Source organism: Orbicella faveolata, unplaced genomic scaffold (genome assembly GCF_042242905.1).
Source record: "Orbicella faveolata isolate gen_17 unplaced genomic scaffold, um_ofav_v1 contig_34, whole genome shotgun sequence".
In the NCBI taxonomy this organism is placed as follows: domain Eukaryota; kingdom Metazoa; phylum Cnidaria; class Anthozoa; order Scleractinia; family Merulinidae; genus Orbicella; species Orbicella faveolata.
This window is the reverse complement of record NW_028301563.1, coordinates 29,773,520-29,798,756: the sequence shown is the minus strand read 5'-3', so window position 1 is coordinate 29,798,756 and position 25,237 is coordinate 29,773,520. Positions and strand designations below refer to the sequence as shown.

General features: G+C 38.4%; 1 protein-coding gene and 1 long non-coding RNA gene across 2 annotated transcripts; one reads left to right on the top strand and one right to left on the bottom strand.

Moving 5' to 3' along the window:
• Positions 1 to 5,046: 5,046 nt before the first annotated feature.
• LOC110048705 (wings apart-like protein homolog) lies at positions 5,047 to 21,685 on the top strand. The gene is made up of 19 exons (XM_020754484.2): positions 5,047 to 5,675; positions 7,468 to 7,551; positions 8,308 to 8,448; positions 9,251 to 9,316; positions 10,080 to 10,262; positions 11,480 to 11,561; positions 11,852 to 11,939; positions 12,043 to 12,109; positions 12,425 to 12,536; positions 12,920 to 13,032; positions 13,540 to 13,616; positions 14,376 to 14,509; positions 14,960 to 15,027; positions 15,870 to 15,917; positions 16,371 to 16,593; positions 17,291 to 17,446; positions 18,724 to 18,812; positions 19,261 to 19,356; positions 20,591 to 21,685. The coding sequence occupies exons 1-19, from the start codon at positions 5,199 to 5,201 to the stop codon at positions 20,654 to 20,656; spliced, it is 2,370 nt and encodes a 789-aa protein (XP_020610143.2). The 5' UTR covers positions 5,047 to 5,198; the 3' UTR covers positions 20,657 to 21,685.
• On the bottom strand, positions 20,780 to 23,876 carry LOC149105707 (uncharacterized). Its single transcript, XR_016201318.1, has 2 exons — positions 21,971 to 23,876; positions 20,780 to 21,934 (listed from the first exon to the last, which is right to left on the bottom strand). It is a non-coding gene; the product is annotated as an uncharacterized LOC149105707 (long non-coding RNA).
• Between the last annotated feature and the right edge of the window lie 1,361 nt (positions 23,877 to 25,237).

The window sequence follows — 25,237 nt, the reverse complement described above, 5'->3', positions numbered from 1 at the left end:
GCTGTCTCGTTTGTTTTGCTTGAGAAACAAGAATTGAGTTTATCTTTTTCGGAATCTTTTTTTCTTTGCCGCTTGTACAGTTTCTAGTCCGTGTTATGAGAGAGAGAAAATGTTCTAGACGTTATCTTTAAAATGAAAATGACCGCAGAGATCTCTTAAAGAACATCCTAGATGGAATCATTTTGATAAACGTGGTAATTTTGAGATAGCGGTTTTTTCTTTCGCTGCGGGGCATTACTTGGAGACAGAAAGTTTGAAGCTATTTTCCTTTTATTCGCGAACAAGCCTTTTGAATGTTTGATTGACAGAAATAAGTCTCTGTCATTAACAACTGATCACGTTTGTATTGACAGTTCTGACATGTCTAAAGGAAGCGGCAACTTAAAAGACATTTTCATGAGTTTTGCCACATGTCCAAATAGTTTTCACAAGGGAGTTCAATTTTCGGTTTGAGGGCGAAAACGACAATTACCAGCTATTTGTTTATTCTGTCGTATCTTAGCACACGTTTCACACAATATCGATTACCAACTGTCAATCAATCTGTGGATTCGTGGCTCGCCCGCTGCGAAAACCAATCTCGCGCTGTCGCTTCGAAGGAAATGAACTGTCAAATTGTGGATTCCTAACTAAAAATTAAATGAATATTTTCAAGTTGATCTATCTTAATGAGATAACATTAGCAACTGTAAATCACCTTTACTTAAAACAAGGCCGCCTGTCGAAGTTGTCAAACAAGCAGAAAGAGGTCGTGTTGAATTTGGCAGGTCAATGTGATACCGCGCTGAAAATGAGAAATGAAAATTGCTTTTAGGGGAATAAAAATACGCCGGCGTCTCCAAATGCCTCACTAAAGTGTTATCAATCTTATGAACACGATAGAACGCATCGATCTTTATCTGAGAGTGGTCTTTCGATATGGATCGAGTTCTGGTTGATTTATCTTGATCGCATCACTGAAGCAGTACTAGTTCGTATAAAATTGTGGTAGCGCAGAAAAGTAGAGTGATAATATCAGCAAAATTGCTCGAATTTTGTACATATTTTATGCAGGTAATTTAGATCGTCCCCTCGACAGCTGAGCTGTTGAGCTGTCACTTGTCTTAATAGCGAGATTCTACCAGAGTGATAGTTATTGCTGTTATCAAGCTTTAGGCGACAGGCGTGATAGACGTCGGTGAGGTTTTGCGTTGTCGGTTGTGTTTGATCATGAGCGAAAGCTTTCACCACAGACAAGATTCTCCAAAGATTATTGAGCTCCGAAAAAGTTGATTTGATCTCGACAGTTTTCAAATGGAGAGTAATGAAAATAGGACAAGAAGTAATTGTGGCCGAGGCTTTGATCCGCTAGCTGATTTCTTTAATTCAGTCTAATAAATGGCCTTTCTCTTTGCCTTGTGTAATACATTGGGTTTGCGTAGCTAAGAAAATGGTTGCCAAGGGCTCAATGATAAAGTTGCCGCCAGCGTCATTGTCTTGTAGCCGAATGGCACAACTCCTTCGCCCGATACATTGCACAAAAGCAAATTTATCTTAAAAAGGAATTCAGCTGCTTGTCTGTTTGTTCTTGATGCTAATTTTGGCCTTGACTTGTTGAAGCAGTGGGCGCCAAGCCTAGATCCACTGTGGATGTGCAAACAGTGACAGCGTGTGTTATTAATTTTAAGAGCTTCCAGATGGAAGCAAGCTTGAAATCTAGAATCTTACAACGAAGCTTCATTGAAGTCAATTCTTCGCTCACGTTGGAGGTCGATAGGCTGTTATTCCGGCCTTTTATTGAGGGTAATCTGTTTTGAGTCGTTTTAAATTGTTCAAATACAATTGCGCACAATTCTTCCTCGCAGCACTTCTTCTCTTGTTATTTTTTACACCCCCTTGCCGTTCCGTTCTATCAAGTTTTCACGCCTTTTCTTTAGACGTTTTTCTTCTCATTTGCGCCTTCATTCTAGGAATGATAGGCTCCAAACACGTTTTCATAAATATAAAAACACCCCTGTATTTCATTTCAGTTTTGTCAAGGAAACCATTCGAAAACACGGAAAAAATTAAATGCATTTTATTTTACCTCGACGTTTCAATATTTCTCTCTCAAAATCCTCGGGTCATGGAGAGGTTTGTCGTAATGACAAATCGGAAATACCTCATTCAAAGATAAAATAAAACTACATCCCATTAAAACCCTGTCGATTCGCTTCTCCATAGTTTGAACTGGATTTCAGTTAGCTAGTCAATCCGCCGAGGGGCCAGAGTGTCTGCTAGTTTAGGTGTATTTAAATATCGAGAAAACAAGGGAAGATTCAATATGTCAAAATACGGCCATTCATCTCTCCCCCTTTAGTTCTAGTGCTGTTGTATCCTTGAAGTGAATGTGGAATTAAAGCTTAAACAATAAACTAACATCTCGGACAAAAAACAAGTCTGCAATAAAAATATTAATTCATAAGTGCTTTCTCAAAAGCCAGTTTAAAAAATTGGGCTGTATATATAAAGCGCCGTAAACAGAGTAAAAAAAATATCGTGAAAAAATTGACGCATTTACGAAAATAAGATTTTTGAGAAGTAAGTTTTTGTCTTGTGTGCTCTTGGTAAGGGAAAATCCGAAACGACGAAACGAAACAAACTGACGAACTGGTCGATTCCGAATCGGGCGCCGATGCCACTGCTGATTGCGCCTGAAGTTATAAAATTTAGGCAAACAACGTAATGTTTACCTCAGAGATGAGTGGCACGTCGGTCAGTTCCAATTGGAAAATGGACTCTCTTCCTAACATCTTCCTAACGTAAGACCTGCGGGCACTTAGAAACTCCTGCAAAACTACTGTCATTGACAAAACAATGATCACAGTGGCCTTTGAGTTGGAGAAAAAATTTTTTCATTACATGAACGTTTTCGCTAAATCTAACCGACATCAAAAATCTCTTAAAAAGCAGAGTTTTTTTTTTAGTGAAGTTGACTAAAAATTTCACGTGCAATGTTGGAACGAGCAAGCATGGATGGCCGGCGCTCGAGCGATTCGTGTTTCATCTTGCTATAAAGTTCTTTGGCGACAAGCTGCAAGTGAAAGAACCACGATAAGGAATTCTCCAGACCGACTGGCGACAGCTTGACAGACACAAGTTAACTAGGAAATCGCTATCAAGTGGATCTGTTCGATAGCGGCTAGGAGAAGTAGGTTTCTGCTCATGCTGATATCACCTTGTCAATTGAATACGTGACGCTCGCACGATGTGATGTCAAGAAATGGAAAATTACATCTTCTATCAAGACCAACTGGCACCAAGCGCTGAGACATGAGAGATTGTAAGCCGATCACTTGTCAGTTGTCAAGCCATAAGAGGAAAGCAACATGCTAGCTGATTAGAAGAAATGCTCTGTGATCTATCTGATTTCTGTATGCGCGTGATCGCTGAAATCTCCATGTGCGCGCGACGTTTCGTCATAACCGCGCGTGAGCTACACGAAGTTGAAAATGAGAAGATGTGCATCTGTGACCAAAAGTTAGTCAGTCCCCACGTTGTAATGCTGTCGGGCTAATATAACCAGATCTGGCTTCGGTAAAACCGAAGTTAATTTTACAACGAAACACTGTTTCCGAATGATTTTACTTGGCAAGTGCACAAAAATTTGGGTCATAAAGTTAGCTTCGACGTATGTTTTTTTTTCAGTTCCACCGTTCACTTGTTTGACGGTAGACTGAGGAAACAAGGAAACCTTCATCGTGGATTTCTCGACTCTTTCCATGGTAAAAACGATACACAATTTATCACAAAGTATCTTCACTCATATAAAATGTGCTGACGATGAAGATTGAGTTAGTGGATAATTGAGGGGGAGGGGGGAGGGGAATTGTAATTTGTCTTGGGCGATTTTTTCCAGGATTACAAGTCAAGCCAATTGAATACGTCGGCCCAACGTTTTCAAATTGAGCTCAACATCCGCGTGCGCACATAACCTGGGCTCCTAACGTAACTTACAAGCCTCACAATACCTTGAACTGAAAGTGTCGTATTTTTTTTTGCAAAAACTAGATCATTGTTTCTACACTTTCTACGTTTCCCGAACTCTTGATCATTAATGACGTTTTACGTTTTAACGTTCTACGTTTTTATTAGTTTTATTTTGGCTTGTGAATTGACTCTTCGAACTTCACAAACAGGAAAGAACCGAACTACAAGCAGGCTGATAGTTGCAAGACCAAAATATACAGTATTATTATTTAATATAGTGAGACCTGTATTAAGCGGATCCCATGTTAAGCGGACACCCTCTATTAAGTGGACACCAGCTTGAGTCCCAAAATTTTCTTCCCACATTTACTGTAAAATATACCTGCATTCAGCGGACACCTCTGTTAAGCGGACGCCGACACCAATATTAAGCCATTTTTTAGCGCAAAACCTGCAATAAGCGGACACTTCAAGGGCTCTTTACTTCAAAAAGCTCAGCTCATACTCCTTTAACATTGTTCAGAGATGTCATCAGTTGAGGCCGCAATAAGTAAATTATTCCAGATTGATGCATTGACTAACTGGACATTGTGCTATGAGCAGTCTTTGCACTGTGTTACAAAAGGGTTAATAATTAACCATATATCCAATATCTTAGAACCTGCTTAGAGCGGACATGTATTAAGCGGGCAATACTGAATATCCCAAGGGTGTCCGCTTAATACAGGTTTCACTGTACTTCCGGGAACCCTGTAATTCTCAATTTCATATAATTTTCATTTCTAAACTTCTCTAGTTATAAGTCTCTAGTACTACCAATGCCTGCGCGACCCTCTAGCCTGGGTGTCAGGCGTTGCTAAGGGGAAGGAAGAGGGGAAAAGGAGAAAAGCTTCTGCCTTCCTCTCCTCTCTCCTCCCCTCAGGATACTGCTTTTTTTTCTCCTCTCTCCAGCCTCTCTCCCCCTTTCTTTCTAAAAGTGTAATGCCCAGGCTAGGCTAATGGCCCTCCAGTCAAAAACCCGTAATAAGTATTTGGACGCACTACGTGCCTATGTTTCACTTTGTTTTCGCGCCATAAATTCGCGCCCGCTGGAAATGACAGCGGCCACCAAAGCAACAATATGCGCGACTGGCTTCCCGGTAAATTACGAATTTATCAGAGAAGAACTTTTAACCATGATCACACGCTCGAAAACAAGCGAAATTTTCTCTTGATTCTCGCTAAACATCTTTCTTCACAAGATAGAACTCATGCCGAAGTACGACACGAAGACTTATGGTCGAAATCGCGCCAGAGAAACGAAAATTTCCAAGGAATTTGACGAGATTAAAAAAAGTGAGAATGCGAAAGCAAACGTTACTTCGGAAAACACATTCACAAGAAGGCTTGCAAGAAGGTCTCCATGGTCAAGGACGAGTAGAATTGTGGAAAGTAATCTTAGTGTCATAAAGGAGGCAGCTGTTGATTCATCGAAGACAAGTAAAAGAAGAAAATTAGGAGTGATTGAAGAGAGAGATCCGTTTGCCTTCGACGAAGACGACGTGACTGCCTCAAGCTCACAAGAAAGTACATTTCGAGGTAACGCCACCGGGCAATCAATCCGAACTTCATCGACAGAATTAACTGATAAAAGTACTGACGATGAAGCTTATAGCAGCTCCCAAGAATTAAGTGAAAGTTCTTCACAAGGAGGTGAAAGAAGGATTGGTTGGAAGAAACTCACAGCGGTACGTAACGGAACTTGTCTCATTTAGATGCGTTCTTTGAATTGTCTAACTGTAAACATAAATATTTAAGCTTAAAATATTTAACAATTTAGTAACGCAGTGATAATAAATACAATTTAGATTTACATGTAGCTTAAAAACAAACAGTTGTAAACAAAACAAGCCATGTTGTTGATGTGTAAACTAAGGATAATCTTGATTATTACGATGATGGTTTAAACTACTTTCTCAATAGCACTGAAAGAAAAAAAATCCCTCCACTTAGTTTAACTATTTAAACATAATAAACGACTAAATCGAATAAAATAAGACTCCCTGCCATGTTCCATTTATGATCCAGCTGCTATTTAATACCCTTCCTTAATGGATGAAATCAATTCCCACCAACCCAGTTGTTGTTTTTTTCTTCCTGTTGGAACCCTTTCAAAATGTTTTCCTACCATCTTTAAGGTCGGCACACACGGGGGGCCAGTCCCTGCGACTAGTGCCTGCAACAAGTCGCGGGGACAAGTCCCATCGTGTGAACTGGCCATTTTTGCTTTAAAGTTTGGTCCCTGCGACTAGTCCCACAAATTGAAACCAGTTTGAATTTTTGGGTCAAGTCCCTGCGACTTGTTCCTCAAAACGCTTCGTGTGAACTGTTCGTGGGAAAAGTCCTTGCGACCGGTCCCTTCGTGTAAAGTCTTCAGGGGACTAGTCGAAGGGTCTAGTCCACTCGTGTTTGCTGACCTTCATCTTATTGGCTTCCCACTGATCTTGTTCTCAAGAGCTTCGTCCATGGTGTAAGGGGTGATGGTAAGGTTGAATCTTAAACAAAGTGTGCTCCTAATATAATAGCAGTCCAGATGTGTCGTATTTACACTGTAAGGCTGGTTTTCGCTAGTGATGGTATTGGAGTCAGAGTATTTATCAGAAGGGCTGAGTGATATAATCTATTGAAAATCAAACTGACGGAGTCAGAAGTAGAGTTATATAATGTTTCTGCTAATGATTCTGTTGCTTATGATCTAATGAAAACTAGATTGTCTGAGTCACACGCAGAAGCCAAATAATAAACCAATCACAATGCTCAATTCCAGGCATTGGGATTGGTTGGTTCTTCCACTTCTGCTTCCAACTCTGACAATCTAGTTTTCACTAGATCATAAGCAATGGAGTTGTAAGTGGAATTGAAAGAAAATGGAAATGTTCCGATTCTTCCAATTCCGATTCCGTCAAGCTCACATGGATAATTCCGATTTTTGACTTTCACTTGGTTGTTCTTGTTCCTCTGGCTCTGACTGCAACTGAAAACTAGCCTGTAGAAATGGTTTGTTACATCATTTTTTTTTTTTTTGTAATTTTTATTTTTTTTTCAACATTTTGGGTTATAATACATACAATACAACACAAGACATAACACTAGTTACAATACTTACAATACGTCATAACTACAATAGATTACATACAACAAATTATAATTACTAATCGTAGCCTAATTATACCTAAAGAATATACAATGCGTTGTTTACAATAGTGCAGCTACCCAAATACAGAAAAAAAATGGAAATGTTCCGATTTGTCCAATTCCGATTCCGTCAAGCTCACATGGATAATTCCGATTTTTGACTTTCACTTGGTTGTTCTTGTTCCTCTGGCTCTGACTGCAACTGAAAACTAGCCTGTAGAAATGGTTTGTTACATCATACAATAAGCTCATTTTAGTCCTTTCGTAGTACAGAATCTGTTAGTAATAATTCAGTATAACTATATGTGACCCGTTTGTTATTTGTCTTTCATTTCTACTCTACAGTCACCGTTCAAGAGTTTTCTGAAGAACAATGACAAGTCACTGTCACCAAAGAAAGAAAAATCTTCAAGAAGACTTTCTGCTTTGGTAAGAGCATTTTTAAAATCTTGTTGGTTAAAAATTTTGATGTGAAGGAGGTGGCCAGGGGTTTGTTTTGACTCCTTCCTGGAGTCAATTCTTTTTGTGGTTTTGAGAATTTTCCTCTGACAGTGCCCCTTTGAACCCTGGTAAACACGCTGTATTGAGGTGAGCAATATGCAAACCTCTCAGAACACCCTAAGAAGCTTACGCAAACAAGACTATAAACCACTATTGAACTGTCACCTGGCGTGGCAGCATTCTGGTTTTTACAATACGCTGTTACTACAATGGGGATCAACAAGTTAATTGTTTACTGTGACTTTCAATGACATGTGCACTCTAAAATTCAAAGCTCAACCGACAAATGTGTTTTTCGCTACCGTCAATCAAATGTTCGGGGGCTCCTCCCAGCTTCCCACTACTGCAGAGTGCGCGATAATCAAAGTAAATTGTTGAGCATGGTTCAGACAACATAGTCGGAAGCTGAGAGGAGCCGCCGAATATTTGATTGATGGTAGCCAAAACTGCATTTGTTGGTTGCCCTTTGAATTTTAGAGTCCGCATGTTCTTGAAAGGAGCAGTAAAGTGGTTTAACCTGATGAAATACCAAGTCATGATTTTTTGAAGACTAGATCCAGGGGGATTTGTAAAACTTGTAGGCACCAGCAGAAGGGTATGTATATTTTTAAGGGTAGGGTACTGCCTTGTCAAGCATTCTGGTACATATAGTTTTAATCAATATTTACTGTTGTTTTTGAAAAGCCAACAAGTGCTGACTTCAGTGAGGACTCGCAGGACGAGGTATCTCCTGATGTTCCAAATCTTGGCCGCTCTGCATCGTGGCCACGGAGGAAAGAGGAAGATTCTTCCAGTGTTGTGAGAGTAAAGAGAACAGAGAAACCTGTGAGTAGCATTCAGGCCTGTAATTAAGTTTTCAGTCATCTGTAGCCTTGATCTTCACATCTGTAACAAACTTGTTACATGGTGGGTGAATTATAATAACAAAAGGCAATTTCACCTGTAACATCAAGTGCGTCTCTTGAGCATACTCACCTGTAACAGGTGTTATGGGTTGCGGCTCTTATGACAGCCTGGTATCTACACTTTAGAAAGATTATTTTATTTAGCAATACTGTAAAGTTCCCATTTTAAGCCCCCCCCCCCCCCACCCCACCCCTCTCCAACTGGTTATAAGCCCAAATATATGTTATAGGCCCAAATATATGTGTACAAAAAAAAACTGTTCTAGTTGGCCCCCACCCAACCCAAACCCAACTCAACCCTCTTTTACTTTGTGTACCTCACTGCTTTAGTGCCAACCTTTTATGAAGAACCTTACATGTACTTCAGCGCTTTGCACACTTGTTTCCTTACAGTGTACTTGTGCCCTGTGTTACTTGTTCTCAAGAACACAAAACATCTTATACTGCCACATGTTGGTTTTGTTAGCTTATCAAAAAGGGGACCATTTTTTTTACCTTAAGGTTATAAGACCCTGCGGTCATATAAGCCCCTGTTTATGAGCCCACCCAAAAGCCCTTGTGAAGTTGTATAAGCCTGCTGCTAGCATGGCTTATAACCAGAATTTTATGGCATTAATCTGTTGGATGTTAAAGATTGGCTAGTTAAGTGTGTCAACAGGAGTTTAGTGTTCTAAGAGTGCCATTTGATTATATAGCAACTGTAACATGTATTTTTTTTCTAGCTGTTTACTGTCGTACAGAATGTCAAACAAGTTCATGAATGCTTGGAGTCTGGAGAAGACCAGCAAGTAAGTTTCATTAAATTGTATGTATATTCAGTAGTCCACACATTCCTTCTACCAACAAGTGTCCTAAATAATGCAAAATGAGTGTATTGACAATAGTGTATAACTACAGTCAGACCCCGGTAATTCGCCCTCGGTTATTTTGAATTCCCGCTTATTTCGAACTCAAAACCATTTCCCTTAAATTTGTTCTTCACATATTTACTATTGGCTTTTTCAAACTCTCACTATTTCAAACTATTTTATGATTCCCCTGAGAATTTGAAAAAAGCAGGTTCAGCTGTATTTTTAATTGTTATGTCTGTTCATTTTAACTGTGCACTTTTATGCCGGCACAGATTTCCATACAGTATGCACAAGCTTTGGGGGATTGTTACTTGTACTAGCCGAGAAACTTTATCGTTCAAAGTACCATACAAAAAAGAGTGGTAGTATGATAACCTGATAGTTGCCCCCCCACCTCCACCCCTCTATATTAAGCCCCTTCTCAAACATGAAAGGTACCCTGGTACCTGATATGTTGTATTAGCCCCACCCTGGAAGGGTGGGGGGTGTTTGTTGGGGGATGTCCCAGCAAATTTGGCGCATGCTGTATTTGCATAAATTAATGTGAGATCCAAACGGGACAGTTTTCACTATTCAATAGTCTATTACTTAACACCTGAAAGGCTGTTAAGTAACCTTTTGTGCATAATAATATTATTATTAGTTTTATTCAGACAAGAAATTAGATGTTCTTTTATCAAAGACTGTCTTTTGACTTCAGTTTTTTGATGATGTGGAGTACCTGCTGGATGGTCTCAAACAATCCCGTTCAATAGCGACCCGGTGCTTAAGTGCACTGGACTTTGCGTCCCATTGCTCTAAGCCCTCATTCAGAGTGAGCCTAAGAGCCCATGGCATTGCACCGAAAATCTTCTCAGCCCTTCAAGATGCACCTTCTGATAAGGTGAGAGTTGTCTTGACGAAGAGGTGTTAAATTCTCCCAACTCCTTGTCATATAGTTATTTTTATTTTATTACTGAGAATCTTGTGGTATAGTAAAATGATACATGTATCTTGCTTATTATATTCAAGATCCATAATAAACATCTCGTCCAAAAAAATGCCAAGTCGGTAACATCAGGTTTTAAATAAATGCTATTTGAGGTAGTTGGGGTTTTGCGTTTTGGTGTTTAGTTGATTTCCTTAATGTGACTAGCTACAATTTTGTTATAATAAAATGGCATAAAATATTCTAAAATATAATAATATAATTCTCAATTATATATTGGGTCCCTGAATATACACACCAGGTTTAATTACAGTTAATTCTCTATAAAAGTAAAAGACTATGTGTACTACAAAATTAAAGGAACAGGACATCTTAATTGAAAAGAGTATGTAATACCTGTAACAGTGTACATTATATGTGACAATTCCGAACCCAAAAATGGGTCTCGTTCATTCCATCCCACTGTTGCGGGTGGGAGGTGCGGTGGCCTCATGGTTAGTGCACTCGACTCCAGAGCGAGCGGTCTGGGTTGGAGCCCTGGTCAAGGACATTGTGTTGTGTTCTTGGGCAAGACACTTTACTCTCACAGTGCCTCTCTCTGCCCAGGTGTATAAATGGGTACCGGCAAATTTAATGCTGGGGCGTAACCCTGCAATGGACTAGTTTCCCATCCAGGGGGAAGCAGAAATTTTCCTAGTGGCTTCATGCTACTGAAACTGGGCTAAGCTCTGGCCTGATGTAAGAGCTACTTGGCTTAATGCAGACTTTACCTACCCACTATTGCGGACTCTCACTCTTGATGATAACAAATGACAGTCTTGAGGGTGTCCACAATAACAAGAGTTGACTGAAAATGCCAATTCTAAGTTATTAGTTTGAGTTTCCCCTGGTATCTAATTGAGGTACTGACATAAATTATAGATATTTCAGACTCAGTGTTAGATTGACTGTTGGCAACTCAACTATACATGTGCAACTGATTCTGACCAATCAATAGGACCTGTGTACTAATCTATCCATGATCTTTAAGAGGTGTTGTGCACAAACTAATCTCTGTATAAAAACATAAAGAAAGTAGGGTGCACTCCACCAAATAGGTACTTGATGTGTACATGTGTCTGCTCTATACAATGTATCTTCATTTAATGTCATTCATCATCGATTGTTTTCAGTGTCTTGCTCTTTGTACATCAGCAATTACCTTGATGTTATCTCAAGACCGACAGAATGCTGATTTAGACAGATCTGTTCTTGGTGAGAATTTTAGTTGTTGATCAGATGTTTCAAAAAAGGAAAAAAAAAACATTTGGAGTCATAGATTTCTAATATTACACAAAACAAAGGCAGACTAGAAAGGCTTTCTGTTTTGCAGTTGTGAAATGTAACTTGCAGCAATTACTTCAAGACTTTGTGACTACCCTGAACAAGACCTGTATAATGTCAACATACTTGCCCATATTTGGATGTGAAAGTCATAGACCAACATAAGAATTTCCTAGCCTTTGATTCTTAGACCTTGTTGTTTGTCTACCAATAATTTTCAGAGCTGATGATGAAGCTGTTAGCTGCAGACAGCAACAAGCAGCAATCAAAGTCTTCAAAGGATTACAATCAATACATCACAAAAGTGAGGTTAGTGTCCCTCATTTTCATTTATCAGTTTAATAATTATTTCAATGCGAGATAATTTATGTGATCTGTTATTGACAAATTAATGTATAAATTAATATTTTAGAACATTACTAGAAAAACAAGGTGGATCAGATGATGAACTACTCGCTGCAGGAGATGAGGACATAAATGTAAGTTGCATTAGCTAGCCCTGGCTTGGAACATTGTGTTGTGTTCTCGGGCAAGACACTTTACTCTCTTGAGTGCCTCTCTCTACCCAAGTGAATTTAATGCCGAGGGATAACCCTGCAATGGACTAGCATCCCATCCGGTAAGGTGGAGTGGGGTGAGGAAGGGGGTAGAAATACTGTAGTCGCTTCATGCTTCCTTCAGAAACTGGAGATAAGTGCCAGCCTGATGGGCTCATATGCTGACTTAACCTATCTAACTAAGGATAATGGATGAGAAAGGAATTTAACTGTTAGTATTAATTATCTTGATCACAGCCTGCCTCTCTCATATGTGAGTCGATGCTGTCTTTGACGTCCCAGAGGACTGGGGAGTGGTTTAAAGAGGAGATTCGAGTATTGCGAGGCCTGGATCACATCATGGACATAGGTTGATACCAAAAAAGTTGAATTTTGTTGAAAACCCTGATATATAAAGGATATCACATGGCCACACAGGGATACGAAATTGCGAGTGCTGAAAAAAAGAAAAAAATTCAACACAAGAAGAGAAAGTTGGTATATCTAAGCAGCCATGTTATGTCCTATTTATTATCTATAAACACCAATGAAATACCAAACAATTTCACTTCCGCTGCAAAAGCCATAAGTGAAGAAAACTTAAGGTTTTTTTTCCTGCCCTGGCTATAGGTTAACCTGTCAAAGTAATGGTGGGACTGACTGCCGGGCTAGGTAACTTTAAGTTCAGTTATCATCTGCTGACTGTTGTGACTGTTATTGCTGGTTATTAACTGACTGTTATGTTTTGTCTAGCAATTCAGACTATCGACAACCTTCTAACAAGGTATGCCGATGGCAGATTACACGAGGGTGTAGCAATAGCTAAGGTGAAAAAGATGACAAGATGCATGAGGCTATTGGAGAATGTGAGTATAGACAGTGCTAGGTAATCATATTCATTTATAATTTATAAATCTACCTGTGATCTATCATGAATGCTGTTCTCTTATTGACTATGTTACTTATTATGTATTCTGTTGTAGACAGTGAGTTGTCTAGCAGCATGCAGTTGTCAACAAAATGTTGGCCACTTATTTGCATTTCCAGTGTTTTTGAAGAGGATTTAGATAAAGTTTTGAATGAATAGCAGATAGGTTTATATTAAAACAATTAGATTGTTTGCTCTTGATTTTTATATGTGATATCACGCAATAGAAATTTCGAGCTCTTAATCTAATTGTTTTAAAATTGGAACTTCAACTTCCTACATTGGATATGTACATATCCATGATTGTCTGGCCACTCTTCTTAAGAATAACAAGCTCCCTTCCCTTTTAGCACAGATTTTTCATCCTGATAATTCACCAATCAATCCAGTTGACCCACATTTAAGCCTAGATGTATAACAAGAGCTAGTCATTTATACTCTCCAGGTCACAGTCCAGCATTCCGCTAACCAGGAGTACATGATTCTTTATGAAAAGGGATCTTTTGTGACTTCTTTGGTCAGGTAAAGGCTTAGAGCTTGATTAATTCTTCTGAAACTCATTAATAATTCATCAAGTTGAAACAAAGGAAATCATGACCGTGATGGTGTTTGGATATCTGATCTTAATTAGCATAGATTTTTACGATTTTATTTCTCCGTTTTCTCCTTAGTTTTAGTTTCGATTGAGAAGATATATCAAGCACTCAAGGCAGTGTTTGACTACATTTCTAAACACCTCGCAGTTCGTGAGAAATACTCCACTGTGCGTCATATTTTCAACTCTCCTCTCGGTGTTTGGAAATGTGGTCAAACATGGTCTTTCATGTTTGATTAAAATGATATATTACAACTAATAGTAAATTGTGTCGTTCCAGCAAATATTAATACCCTCCTATAACCAGGGTCATGTTTTGGTATGATCCTCCCCCCCCCCCCCCCCCCTTTCAGTTCAGCTTATACATGCATGTATTCTTGGAAAAATTTACTAGGCTTTAATGTTCCCTCACCCCTTTGGAATTTCCAGTGTCCTTCTTTAGGGTGGGTATAAATATTTTCTGGAAAAACACAATGTCACTATAACACTGTAAATGAAAGTAGTTGCTGACTTTTTAAGGACAGACATAATTATTTCCAATAAAAAATGCCCTTGCTAAGGTTGAGACAAGTTTTCAAATTAGTTTTGAATGAATTGCTTATATAAAACATTTCAACCATCAGTAACCAAGTTCTTATGGTGCAAAAGTTTTTATTTAATAGACTGAGTTTAAAATGTCGTTTTAGGTTGTTGCAACTGTGTCTGAACACGCTCAACCATGGTGTTTCTCCAAAGCAAGCCAAGAAAAAACCAGACAAGGCATTTGAACATTGTTTCTTTAGCATTCTTAAAGTTTTCTTGAATCTGACTCACAACTTTGGTAAGTTCCTAGGGTCAAAAGTTATTACATTTTATGTGAATGCTATTATTGTTGATTCGGTTGAGTCCGAGACCAGTGGGACTACTGGAGGAAAAAATGGAACAACATTATTTTTCTTACCAAACTGGGCCAAGCGAGAGGAATGGCTCTTACTTTTTTTTATGCCGTTCCCCACATGAGTGAAATCTACTGAAGAGAAGTTGGGCAGTGAACTGGTTTGTCAAAATGTAGTGTCAAATTTTGATCCGACTGGTCAGACCGATGAAAGTAGACTTCCTTCCCTGAATATTCTGGTCAGATTGAATTGAAACAGACCTTTCCATTTGCCTTGCAACGGAAATTTCTGGAATTTTTGGCATAATGGAAAGAACCAAATCACACTTCCCCTTAGAAATTAGTCAGGATTTTTTTGTTTAGTTGCCAGACATGTATTTACCTTTCATTCTATAGAGGCAGGCAGCTCTTGTATTGGTCAACAGGATGACTTTCTTTCATCACTTCTGTTGACTGTTCTACAGGTTAGTCAACAACTTTCATAAACGTAGATTTAATTAAGTATTGGATTTTTTTTAACAATTTAAGTGTCTGTTATCAGTACCGTAATGATTTGATTTAGCACCCTTCTTCCAATAAGCGCCCCTTTTCGAATAACTGCCCCCCCCCCTGCACTTGAGTGTGCCAATAAGTGTCCCTATTCTATCTAATACTATGATATTACAGCGCCTTCAGAATACGTATCAACGGAGGTTCATCTTCCCTAATTGCTCACACACGTATTGGTCTCCGTCTGAGTTTCTCAACTATTATGTCCATGTGAGTGCATAGTTCCTTCAAATGAATGATCTCTATCAGCGTCAAAATAGAGTAAAATTCTCTCATGTTAAGTGAACATTCACCTTATATTTGTTACTATTACAGTTTCTGCTATAATTGTTCCTTTTTACTGTATTAAAGTTTTGTTTTGAACATTCGGTTGTTTCTCAATAAAGCAATAAGTGCCCTGTCTTGAATAAGCACCCTCCCTTGAGGTACCCAAAGAAAATAAGTGGTTAGGGCACTAAGTTATATCATTATGGTAATTTACAGAACTCATGCCGCTTTCTCGTGCAGTCAGAAGTACTGTAAAACCCAAACAAATCCTGACTATGGTTTCCACAAGTTTTCCCGTACCTCATGTCAGCTTCATGCACTTACTCTGAGTTTTGATTACATGTAGCTTATTGGATTGTCTGTTTCCTTTGTGATTGGCTGGAGTGATTACTTTGGATTTGGTTTCATGACATTCATTTGAACTCCTGTCTCAGAGCGGTCTAATTATCTAAACTTAATCATCTTTCAATCATAGTTATTTTTCTCATAGTTGCCACAGTTTGTTACAGAGAGCAAGAGATTTGACTTACTTGTCCTGGTAAGTGTTCAAAAATTGAAAATAATAGATTCTGAATTATACTGTTAAATAATTATCTTATTCTGTGTATCTCAGTTTGTGTCACTATTGTACATACTACATGTACATCAATACATGTATGTACTTGAAGTGTTTTCCTTGTCCCTTGGGCAAGTCATGTCAAGGATTTACCTGTCCAGACCAATTACTACTTGTCCCTGTCAAAGTATCTGTTAGTACAGTTGAGTCTGTGGTCAAAATCAATATTCATTTGTCGAAAAATGCATACAAGCGAGGCGAAAACATTAATGTAAAGCAGAATAGACCTTTTGTCTTGTTTGTATGTCAAATTGAACTGTAATTATAACAACCATTAGGCAGAGGTTTTGGTGCACCCTGGTCCAACACATTGTTCTGCTGAATTGTGTCATTTCAATGTAGTAATAGTAGAATTGGTTGATTTACTGTCACTAGAGCTTGGAACTCTTGATTAACTTAGTGGAGGAGAGTAAACCGAACATTGCCTCCCTGGTTCAGCTGCGTACCTCCCCCTGCCACGAGAGTCAAGATAGTAGTCAAGAACAAGAAGATCATGGGGGACAACTCAGTTCAATTGAGGCCCTTGTTCAGCTGTTCCTCATTAGAGAACAAGCTGCTAGGAACACAGATGAGATGACATCAGGCTTATCAACAGAAGGTAAATGACGATGGACTGCATAAGTCAGAGTGATTAAAATCAAATTTCTCGTGGTAATTATTAATACAAACTCCATCACGCAGGTGATAAGGATTGACCAAATCATTATCAAATGGGATATAGACTGAGGCCCTTCATGTCAACTTTTCCAGTCCTACTTCATGTGAGCTAAGAAGTTGTTTTCTACTGAACTGGGAAAGTGGGACTGTACAGTGAACAGTATGATAAAATTACTTTTTTTATACACAACACAGTCAATTTGTTACATTCATTGGACAGGTATGTATTGCTCATGTCAACACAACTGTATAACAACTTTATTTTCTTAACAGAATGGAATCCTTAATTTTCTAACCCAGGGGAATGGAAATTGGCTCAAAAAATTGAGCATATTTCTTGCTCAGGCAGTAAGAATTTCTTTAAATGTGTCTGCCAAGGTAGTGTTCCAGATAAGTGAGGGGTCTCAAGTCAAAAACCCGACAAGGTCAGCCACATGGCCTAACAAATTTAAAATAAAAAATTGATAGTGATTTGCTGGGAGCAGTGGGAGTTGACCCATTGGAACTCCTTATTGACACCAGGCTACATTGCAAAATTAGCTGGAATCATGCAAGGGAGCAAAAAATTGCTTTACATGTAAATAACTGGGAGATTTCACTGTAGTGCTAACAATCATATTATTTTATGACTAAATCAGAGGAAAGTAGTCAAGAGTCTTTTAAACCAACAAAAGATGGCATGGGATGGATTTGTGGCGAAGATATCGATGTTTCTGTTGATGAAGGAAACAAGAAAGCTGCAGAAGTGCAAGAGGAAGAAGATGAAGTTCCACTGGAGGTACAACTTGGGAAAGGTGAGGCCATTGATCATTATTAGTTTATCACTTTCGTAGGGCTGTCAATAAGGGCTGTAACCCATACAACCTGTTATGGCTGAGTATGCTTGATGGACCCTTCATGTTATGGGTGAAGGTGCCTGTAGTTGACACAATTAATTCACCTATAAAGTACAAACAAGTTTGTTACAGGTGTAAAGATCAAGGTTACTGGTGAATCAAAACTTAATGACAGTGACGTTTGTGTGACAACTGTACGATCCCTTCATGCAGCTATACTTTTAAGATGAGAGGAAAATCACTATGTTTGCCCATTTTTAAGAGTATCACAGAAATCATTTTAAAAACATTTAACAGTTTGTAATGGTTTGGGGGAGGGAGGTGCTGTCTCAAAATTAGAGACATGGATTTTGAACCAAGTTTCAAGGTCCATAAGTTGGTCTCTGTTCACCCTAAAAGCATCAAAACTACTCAAATGACTAAATTATGATTTGATCTTTCATGGGGTGGTGTCAGTTTAATATCAGTTGGTTGAAATTTGAAACTTGCCCCAGTTCTCTGTGCAACTGTGAAATGGCAAATTTGTCTCTCATGGCATATTGATGGTGTATTAGGCTGAGAGTGGTAAAGCTGTTTTGGAGCCTTATACTCAATCCAAAGGAATTACCAGGTCTCTGTAAATTCGAGGTTAAATAAAGTATATGTATGTATGTATGTATGTATGTATGTATGTATGTATGTCTGTCTGTCTGTCTGTCTGTATGTCTGTCTGTATGTCTGTCTGTATGTCTGTCTGTCTGTATGTCTGTCTGTCTGTCTGTCTGTCTTATCTTTGGTTTTTATAATGTGAAGTAACCACTGTCTTGCTACTCTTCTGGAAGGTGACACTAGTCCATTTTGTTGTTCCAGAAAATTTTTGTAACCCTAGTACAGAGGGTGTTTTGGTTTAACCTCCTCCCACCAATCTTTCTGAAAATTAACAATTTTTGGTACAGGGTTTTCTTTAAAAATTGTGACTTTGGAGACCTTCCCTCAACCTTGGAATTTGCAATACCCTCCTTTGGGTGGTCTGGATAATTTCTGAATCATACTTTGCACCCTAACTTCTGTCAGCTAGCCCTGTATCATGCCATTCTCTCTCAAGACTTATCTTTTGCAGCCTGAGTGAGGTCGCGTAAGATATGTCTAAATAACAAGATGTGCAAGAAGATACTAGTAACTCCTAGCAGAACCCTATCCATTTGTGTTTTTGTTACTATCATCATATATAATAAAACAATTTTTTTTTTGTACAGCTTTACAAAAGGCTGGAAAACACATGGAAGATAGTGTTGTGGCAGCTTATGTGGCTCTGCTTCTTGGCTGCATATTACAGGAGAATGAAGTTAGTATGAAAAGGGTCTTGTACTCGGTTGTAAATTTTATAGTATTTTACAGTAGCACGAAATAGTAAAAACATAGGAATTGAAAGGGAGTCATTGGATAGGTTTAATAAATGCAGTTGGATTTCAACTTAATTGTTTAACATTAATTAGCTCTTAAGGTCTCTCTTGGTCCAGAAATGGGAAGGTTCAGATTGTAAATATATATCTCCCTGCTTGAAAACCATGTGTGGATGTGAAAACTTTGTGATACATCTTAAAATGACTGTACATTGATTGTTATGAAATTTCCATCTATTGAAACTCTTAGCTACATTAATTTGCATTCTACCCTAGATGTCATCTCCAAAATGTCAGTGACTCCCAAGGAAGCAATACCTTCCAATGCAGCAAATGATTTAGTTGAATCTTTTCATTCAATAATATTATTGTTTTTCTGTACTTCTAAAGGCAAACCAGTGCTTTGTTCGTGGCCTTTTACCTGAAGGAGATTTTTCTCTTCTTGTCAATGTTTTGAGAAAATTTCTACGTTTCATGAAACTCACAGTAAGTAGTCAATAATTCCATGCTGTGCTGTTTTCATTGACTGGACGTTCCTCCAAATTTCCTTTTTGAAATGAAATTTTAGTTAACCATTGCTACTCTCTTGATTCAGTTTGTACTGGAAGCCATTTTTGAATAAAATAAATCATCTCAGACAAAACTGAAACTAAGAAATAAACAGGGATTGAAGTAAAATTATAAAAATCTATGCAAGTTTAAAAAATCAGTTATTTCAGGGCAGCCACAAATCAGGAAATGGTCAGGGGTTAAGACATTTTTCAAGATCAGGGAAAAGTCAGGAATTTTATTTTGAGTGAGGGAAAGTAGACATTTTAAAGAAATGTGGGAAAATTTACATGATTACTCTGCTGATTAAATACCGTTGAAGGCTTAGAAACATTTCAGGTCATTGTGATTTCCATGTTGTTTTTTCTTAATGAAAAAGAATGGCTGTGAGGAGTATGCTTGTAGCCTGCGAACAGGCTCCCGGCAAGGATGGGAAAAAAATTCAGCAAGTGCGAAACAGAAGAATTCAGAGAGCAAAGCAATCAGGGTGGGGCAGGGGAACCTGTAGACTTTGTTTTTGATGTGCCTATCCACCCTTGGCGATTAGCCTGTAACAAAATCAGTCATAATACAGATTGCAAGTAAGCAACATGTTCACAGAATATTTCAAACTTTGTCCCTCCAGAGAGAGAACGGCAAATGCACAATTGTCACAAACTGTAGGAGTCGTGTAATTTTACAAAGATCAGTCAAATATTTATCTCAAAGATGTCAACAATTAGCAATTCAACCAATCATTTTATGATACCAGGAGCTGGTATCACAGAACGGTGGCATCAGTAGAATGTCTACAGGCTCCCTTGCTTCATTTGGGCTCACCAAGAGCCTGTTTGCCGGCTGGTATGCTGCCATTACTGTATCTGACATTTTGTGTACTACCAGTATGTTAATTTTGGTCAGGGAAATTTTATTTTTATCAGGGAAAAATAAGGGAATTTGAAACCTGATTTCTGTGGCAACCATATAGTAATAATGTTCGAACCACTATCCCAGTTTGACTTGGTTATAGATTTCCTCCTCAAACTAAAATTTATTGTTGGTTTGAGGAAGCTGCCCCATCATGGGCATCACTTGAACCCAGGGATGCATCAGTGCATCATGAATTTAATCCTAAATACACCTCTTCATTAAGAATACCTTGATATTTATGGTTGATAAACTTTTTTTGTAGAGTGGTACAAGTGGACATGCCATTGAAAAGATAGTTAAAGTGTTGGAAAGTTGCCAGACAAAATGAGAAAGCCAAGCTATTTTGGAAAAGAAGATAATATCTATTACAACTTAGGAATTTAAGTTTAGTTTAGTGTATAATGTACTTTATTTCATGCAAAGCACAACTCAATCACAATCAATTCAGTAGTGTTGTACATATTCATCATAATATTTTTATTTTAATTTTCTTTTCTTTTTGCTTGATGCAGTAATTTCATTGGCAAAACTATGCATTCTTGATAATGAAGGGTACTATATCGATGAATCAAGATAATTCCTTGTTTCTCCATCACTTTGTACACAAGGGGTGCTTACCTTTTGTCCGAATACACCACGTGGAATGACTGTGGAATAATGGTAAGGTTTTACCAAAAATCAATTAATTGAAATAATTGATTAAATTAATCAACAAAGCAAGCAAACCATGTGGCGCATACAATTTGATTTCCCATAATTTTTTTCCGCTGAGGAAAGATTGTAAACTAGAAAATTCAGCAAAGAGTAAGGAAATTTCCACCAGTCCCTTCCATTCCAAACAGAAAAAGAGGACTACCTCGGGATGTAGTCGTCAATTTCTGAACAGATTTTTCGTAAAATTACTCAACATGCATTTGACTTTCAACCAAAATTTCTGGACTTTTTGGCTTAATGGTACACACTCTATGGGGCTGGCTGACTCTTTACATAACTGTTATAATATTAAAAACTCATGTGAAAACATGCAAGTCTCATAACTGGAAGACACTTCCCATGTAATCACAAACTGTTTTCAGACCTTGCAGAAGCATATTATCTATTTTTTTCGTGTCTCTCTCATATTAGTCCACTGTCATGACCAGTGTATGGCAGTGATACCAACCTCATGAAGTAACCTTGTGCAATGTAGAAAAAAAAAAACCTGTTCTAATAGACCTGCATTGGTGGATTGTTCTGTTGTGATAGCAGAGTGTAGGCCTAGTGTAGGTCTGTCTACAGAAGTGGTACCAAACTTATGAAGTAGCCTGGTACAATGTAGAAAAAAAAAAACCTGTTCTAATAAACATGCATTGATGGATTGTTCTGTTGTGATAGTAGAGTTATAAGCCTGTGTACATTAGCCTCCTTCCCCATTTAATTTGGGAAGGAAGTAAATGTACTTCAGCTGGTGGATTTTATCCCCAAGTTACCTGCCAGCAATAGGCAATAAGATATGCTTTTTGGACATATTACAGGTAAGACCGGGCTACCACACACAATCATTCCGACTTTCCCAAAGGGCAACAGCAAAAATATATTTCCTTGATTTAGTCAGACTGAAATGTGCCTGTTTGCAACAAACCAACCATCCCTTTAATACGACTGCAATCTTATGGTCCAAATTGGTCACGTTGACGGAGTTCTTCTGTATATTTATTTGAATTATCGTTATTGAGTGCAAGTTAACATTTAAAAATAAATGAAACTTTCTATAGCCTCGAGCGGGCTCTAGTGTTTGAGTTTTGTGCTCAAGTGCTACTAACAGGCTTTTCGCTTTGGGAGTTTATGACACGAGAGCCTGCTCATGGTCTGGATTTTCTATGACACAAGCCACAGTGCAGATATTGTTATCTCTCAACATAATTTCAAATTAATCACCAACATCTTTGATGCTTAAACATATCTATGTCTCAAGGGTCTTAATTTCAGATTCACACTAACAAAAATAAAAGTAAATAGTCCAGTTCTGGCCCTCTCTCCGTCATTCAACATAACATAGAAAGGGCCAGACAAAATCTCACATGTCCAGATGTAAGACTGCTATCAATTAGTAAATTCTTGTCACTAATGATATTAGTGTCAGTGACATTAATATTATTGGTATAAATAATTTAATATGTTGTCACTAATTGACCGTAATAGGGTATTGAGGCTGCAAGTCAGCGATGGTTATTTTACCTTTTAGTTAGTTTGTTACGTAGCTCACAATAAATTCTTTTGGAAGATTTGATCAGATACAAGTGGTTGGAGTGTTTTGGTTTGTTTATTTTCCTGGGCAACATATCCTAGACTCTTCAGGTAATGATCATAGGTAGCTCATAAAGCTGGCAATTCACGCCAATATCAGTATCAGCATAAAGCTTATAATTATCCTAAAATGTGGAAATAATTATGCTAATATGCACTAGGCTAAAAAAGGCCATGGGTCTTGTAACATTTTTGTCCAATATTTCATGGGTCTTGCTGTCTCGTTTTTGTTTAGTGGTTATGTGCATCTTGCAGTCTTGATTCTTTCACAAGCGGTCTTGGAGTCTTGATTTCCCTGCTAGACCAAAAAACCCTCGAAGTCCCGATCTGTTTGGATGTTTGTTTCCATGAATGACATCTGAATAGCTTAGAGTCAGAATTTCTCTTGCTTGCATTTGCAACACTCTCGAGGTCTTGGTCTTGCAAAGAAAAACAGTAGTCTTACCTTCTTGGCAAGCCCTCGCATTTACCATTCACAATGCCCATGGTTATCAGAAAGTACACAAAGTTGATTTAGTAAAAGCCAGGGTTGACAGAGATGCTGTAACTGGCCGACCCAGGCTTTTGTTACACTGTACACACCCTAGGCTGTCTGTCATTGTTCCATTTTACTGCATCCAAAATTAAACGCCTTTGCCACTGTCCTGATTTCCTACGATATCGGTTACAAGTAGCCGTCAATTTCTATAATAGCTAAATTAATTTATGATAGTTTCGCCCTGAATAATTTGTCCAGTTATTGGTGTTTTGCGGTCACCAATGAACTGATACCTTCATTGACGTGTCTGAGCGAATGTAAACAAAATAAGTAAACACATCCACGATATTTTATGAACATCATTGCCTATCTCTGCCGACTTTGTTACATTATAAACCACACTACGCCAACCAATAAAACTCCTTGAATTCCAAACAGTACCAGAGCAAGAATTAACGCTACAGATACGATTGGTTCGACGACATTTTGACCTAAATTCCAGCGAGGAAGTCCGGCAGAGATCAGGCGGTTATTCAGTTGATCAAATATGGACCCCCCTTGTTGTTCCTGAGGTGGATTTTGGCTGTGAGACCATTGCTGTTGTGACTGTCGCTGCTGTTGTTCCTGCCTTCTTCCGCGGTTTCGAAACTCTTGAGCGCGAGGGTCGTTATCTTGTACAATTTCTCCGTTAATTATTGTCACCATTTTTAACTTTTTAGCTGATCTTGGACGGAACAAACATTGAACAAAAGTATAAACTGCGTGACAATTCAATATGGCGACGAAACCGGGAAGGACTGGATCGATTTCGTGGAATGGCTTCATGTATGAATACACGAAGATCCACCTGCCTTCACTCACTTCACTCGTCATATTTGCACTCGGTGTAGATCACTGAAGGCGTTTAGTTTTCTGCAGATTGCGTGAAAGCTTATACGTTAAAGTAAAGGTTAACACGGACATTAGTTATACTATAAGTACTTGCGAATTTTTAATCTCTGTAATTAAGCTTATAAATAGTAGACTAAAGTACAGATTGATAGAAGCCGATATCTTAAAATTCTAACTTGGCTCCGAGGTCAAGGGAAATAAAACAAAAGAAATAATTATTTATTTATCCCTCAACCTGGACTTGATGATTTTTGCTTTATTCCCCTCCTTCCCACGTGAGCAAGTCTGAATTTTAATAAGTTTCAAGAGCAGCATCCCAACGCACGTTTTTTGAAACGCAAATTTCCTTACGATAATACCGTTTTTTTTTTTACAAACTCAACTCTTTTTTCACGGTATCAAGCACTCATTTAGAACAAAGACTTTCTATCAATAAAATTTTACTGTCCCAATCAAACATTCTGATGTTGCTTTCTATCGCCGGCATATCGCTATGTTGTCTGAGCTGACTTGAGTGATTTTGATCAATATATCCTGTAATGTATGCTTTTATAAAACACAATTGCACTTACCTGGACATACCTTGTTTTTTAACTGAATTAGGAGCTCCATAAAACAAAACACCAATTTGAAAATTGCCGCCATTAACACGTGGAACCCCATTTTTACCCCACATAAGCGCGGTTAGCACTGGGCACCAGGTTAAAACACAACCAATGGTAGACAATGTACCACCCCCAAGATGACAAAATTATCCCTCCAGATCACACTAAACAGGGCGTCCACGCAAGACTTGACATACACACGTGCACTCTACACCAAACCCAACGTCAGGCTAGCAATGTTAGCTCAGTCACGGTTTGCGCATATTGAAAAGTTTACCTCAATTTTTCAAATAATTCGTCGTTTGTAATCGGTGTTAATCTTCCCCATCCTTAGCCATCTTTCTTCCTTTATGGTTAATCATTATGTCTTTGGTGTTTTTCTATGTTATTAAACTGTTATTTTCAGGTTTCCTACCATTTAAAGGTAATTTTGTATGTGGCCAAAATAACTCAAAATACCGTGATTGAGATCCTTTAAGAGACATAGTCATGCCCGGGATGTATGTGTGTGTGTGGCCGGGGAGGGGGGGGGAGGGGCGAAAGGTATATCTGGGCGTGGCTCAAGCTTTATAAAAGACCAAAATGACACCACTTTGAAACGGACAGAAAGCGTTTTGTCATTGTTTTCTTCGAGTGAAACCCTAAAAGA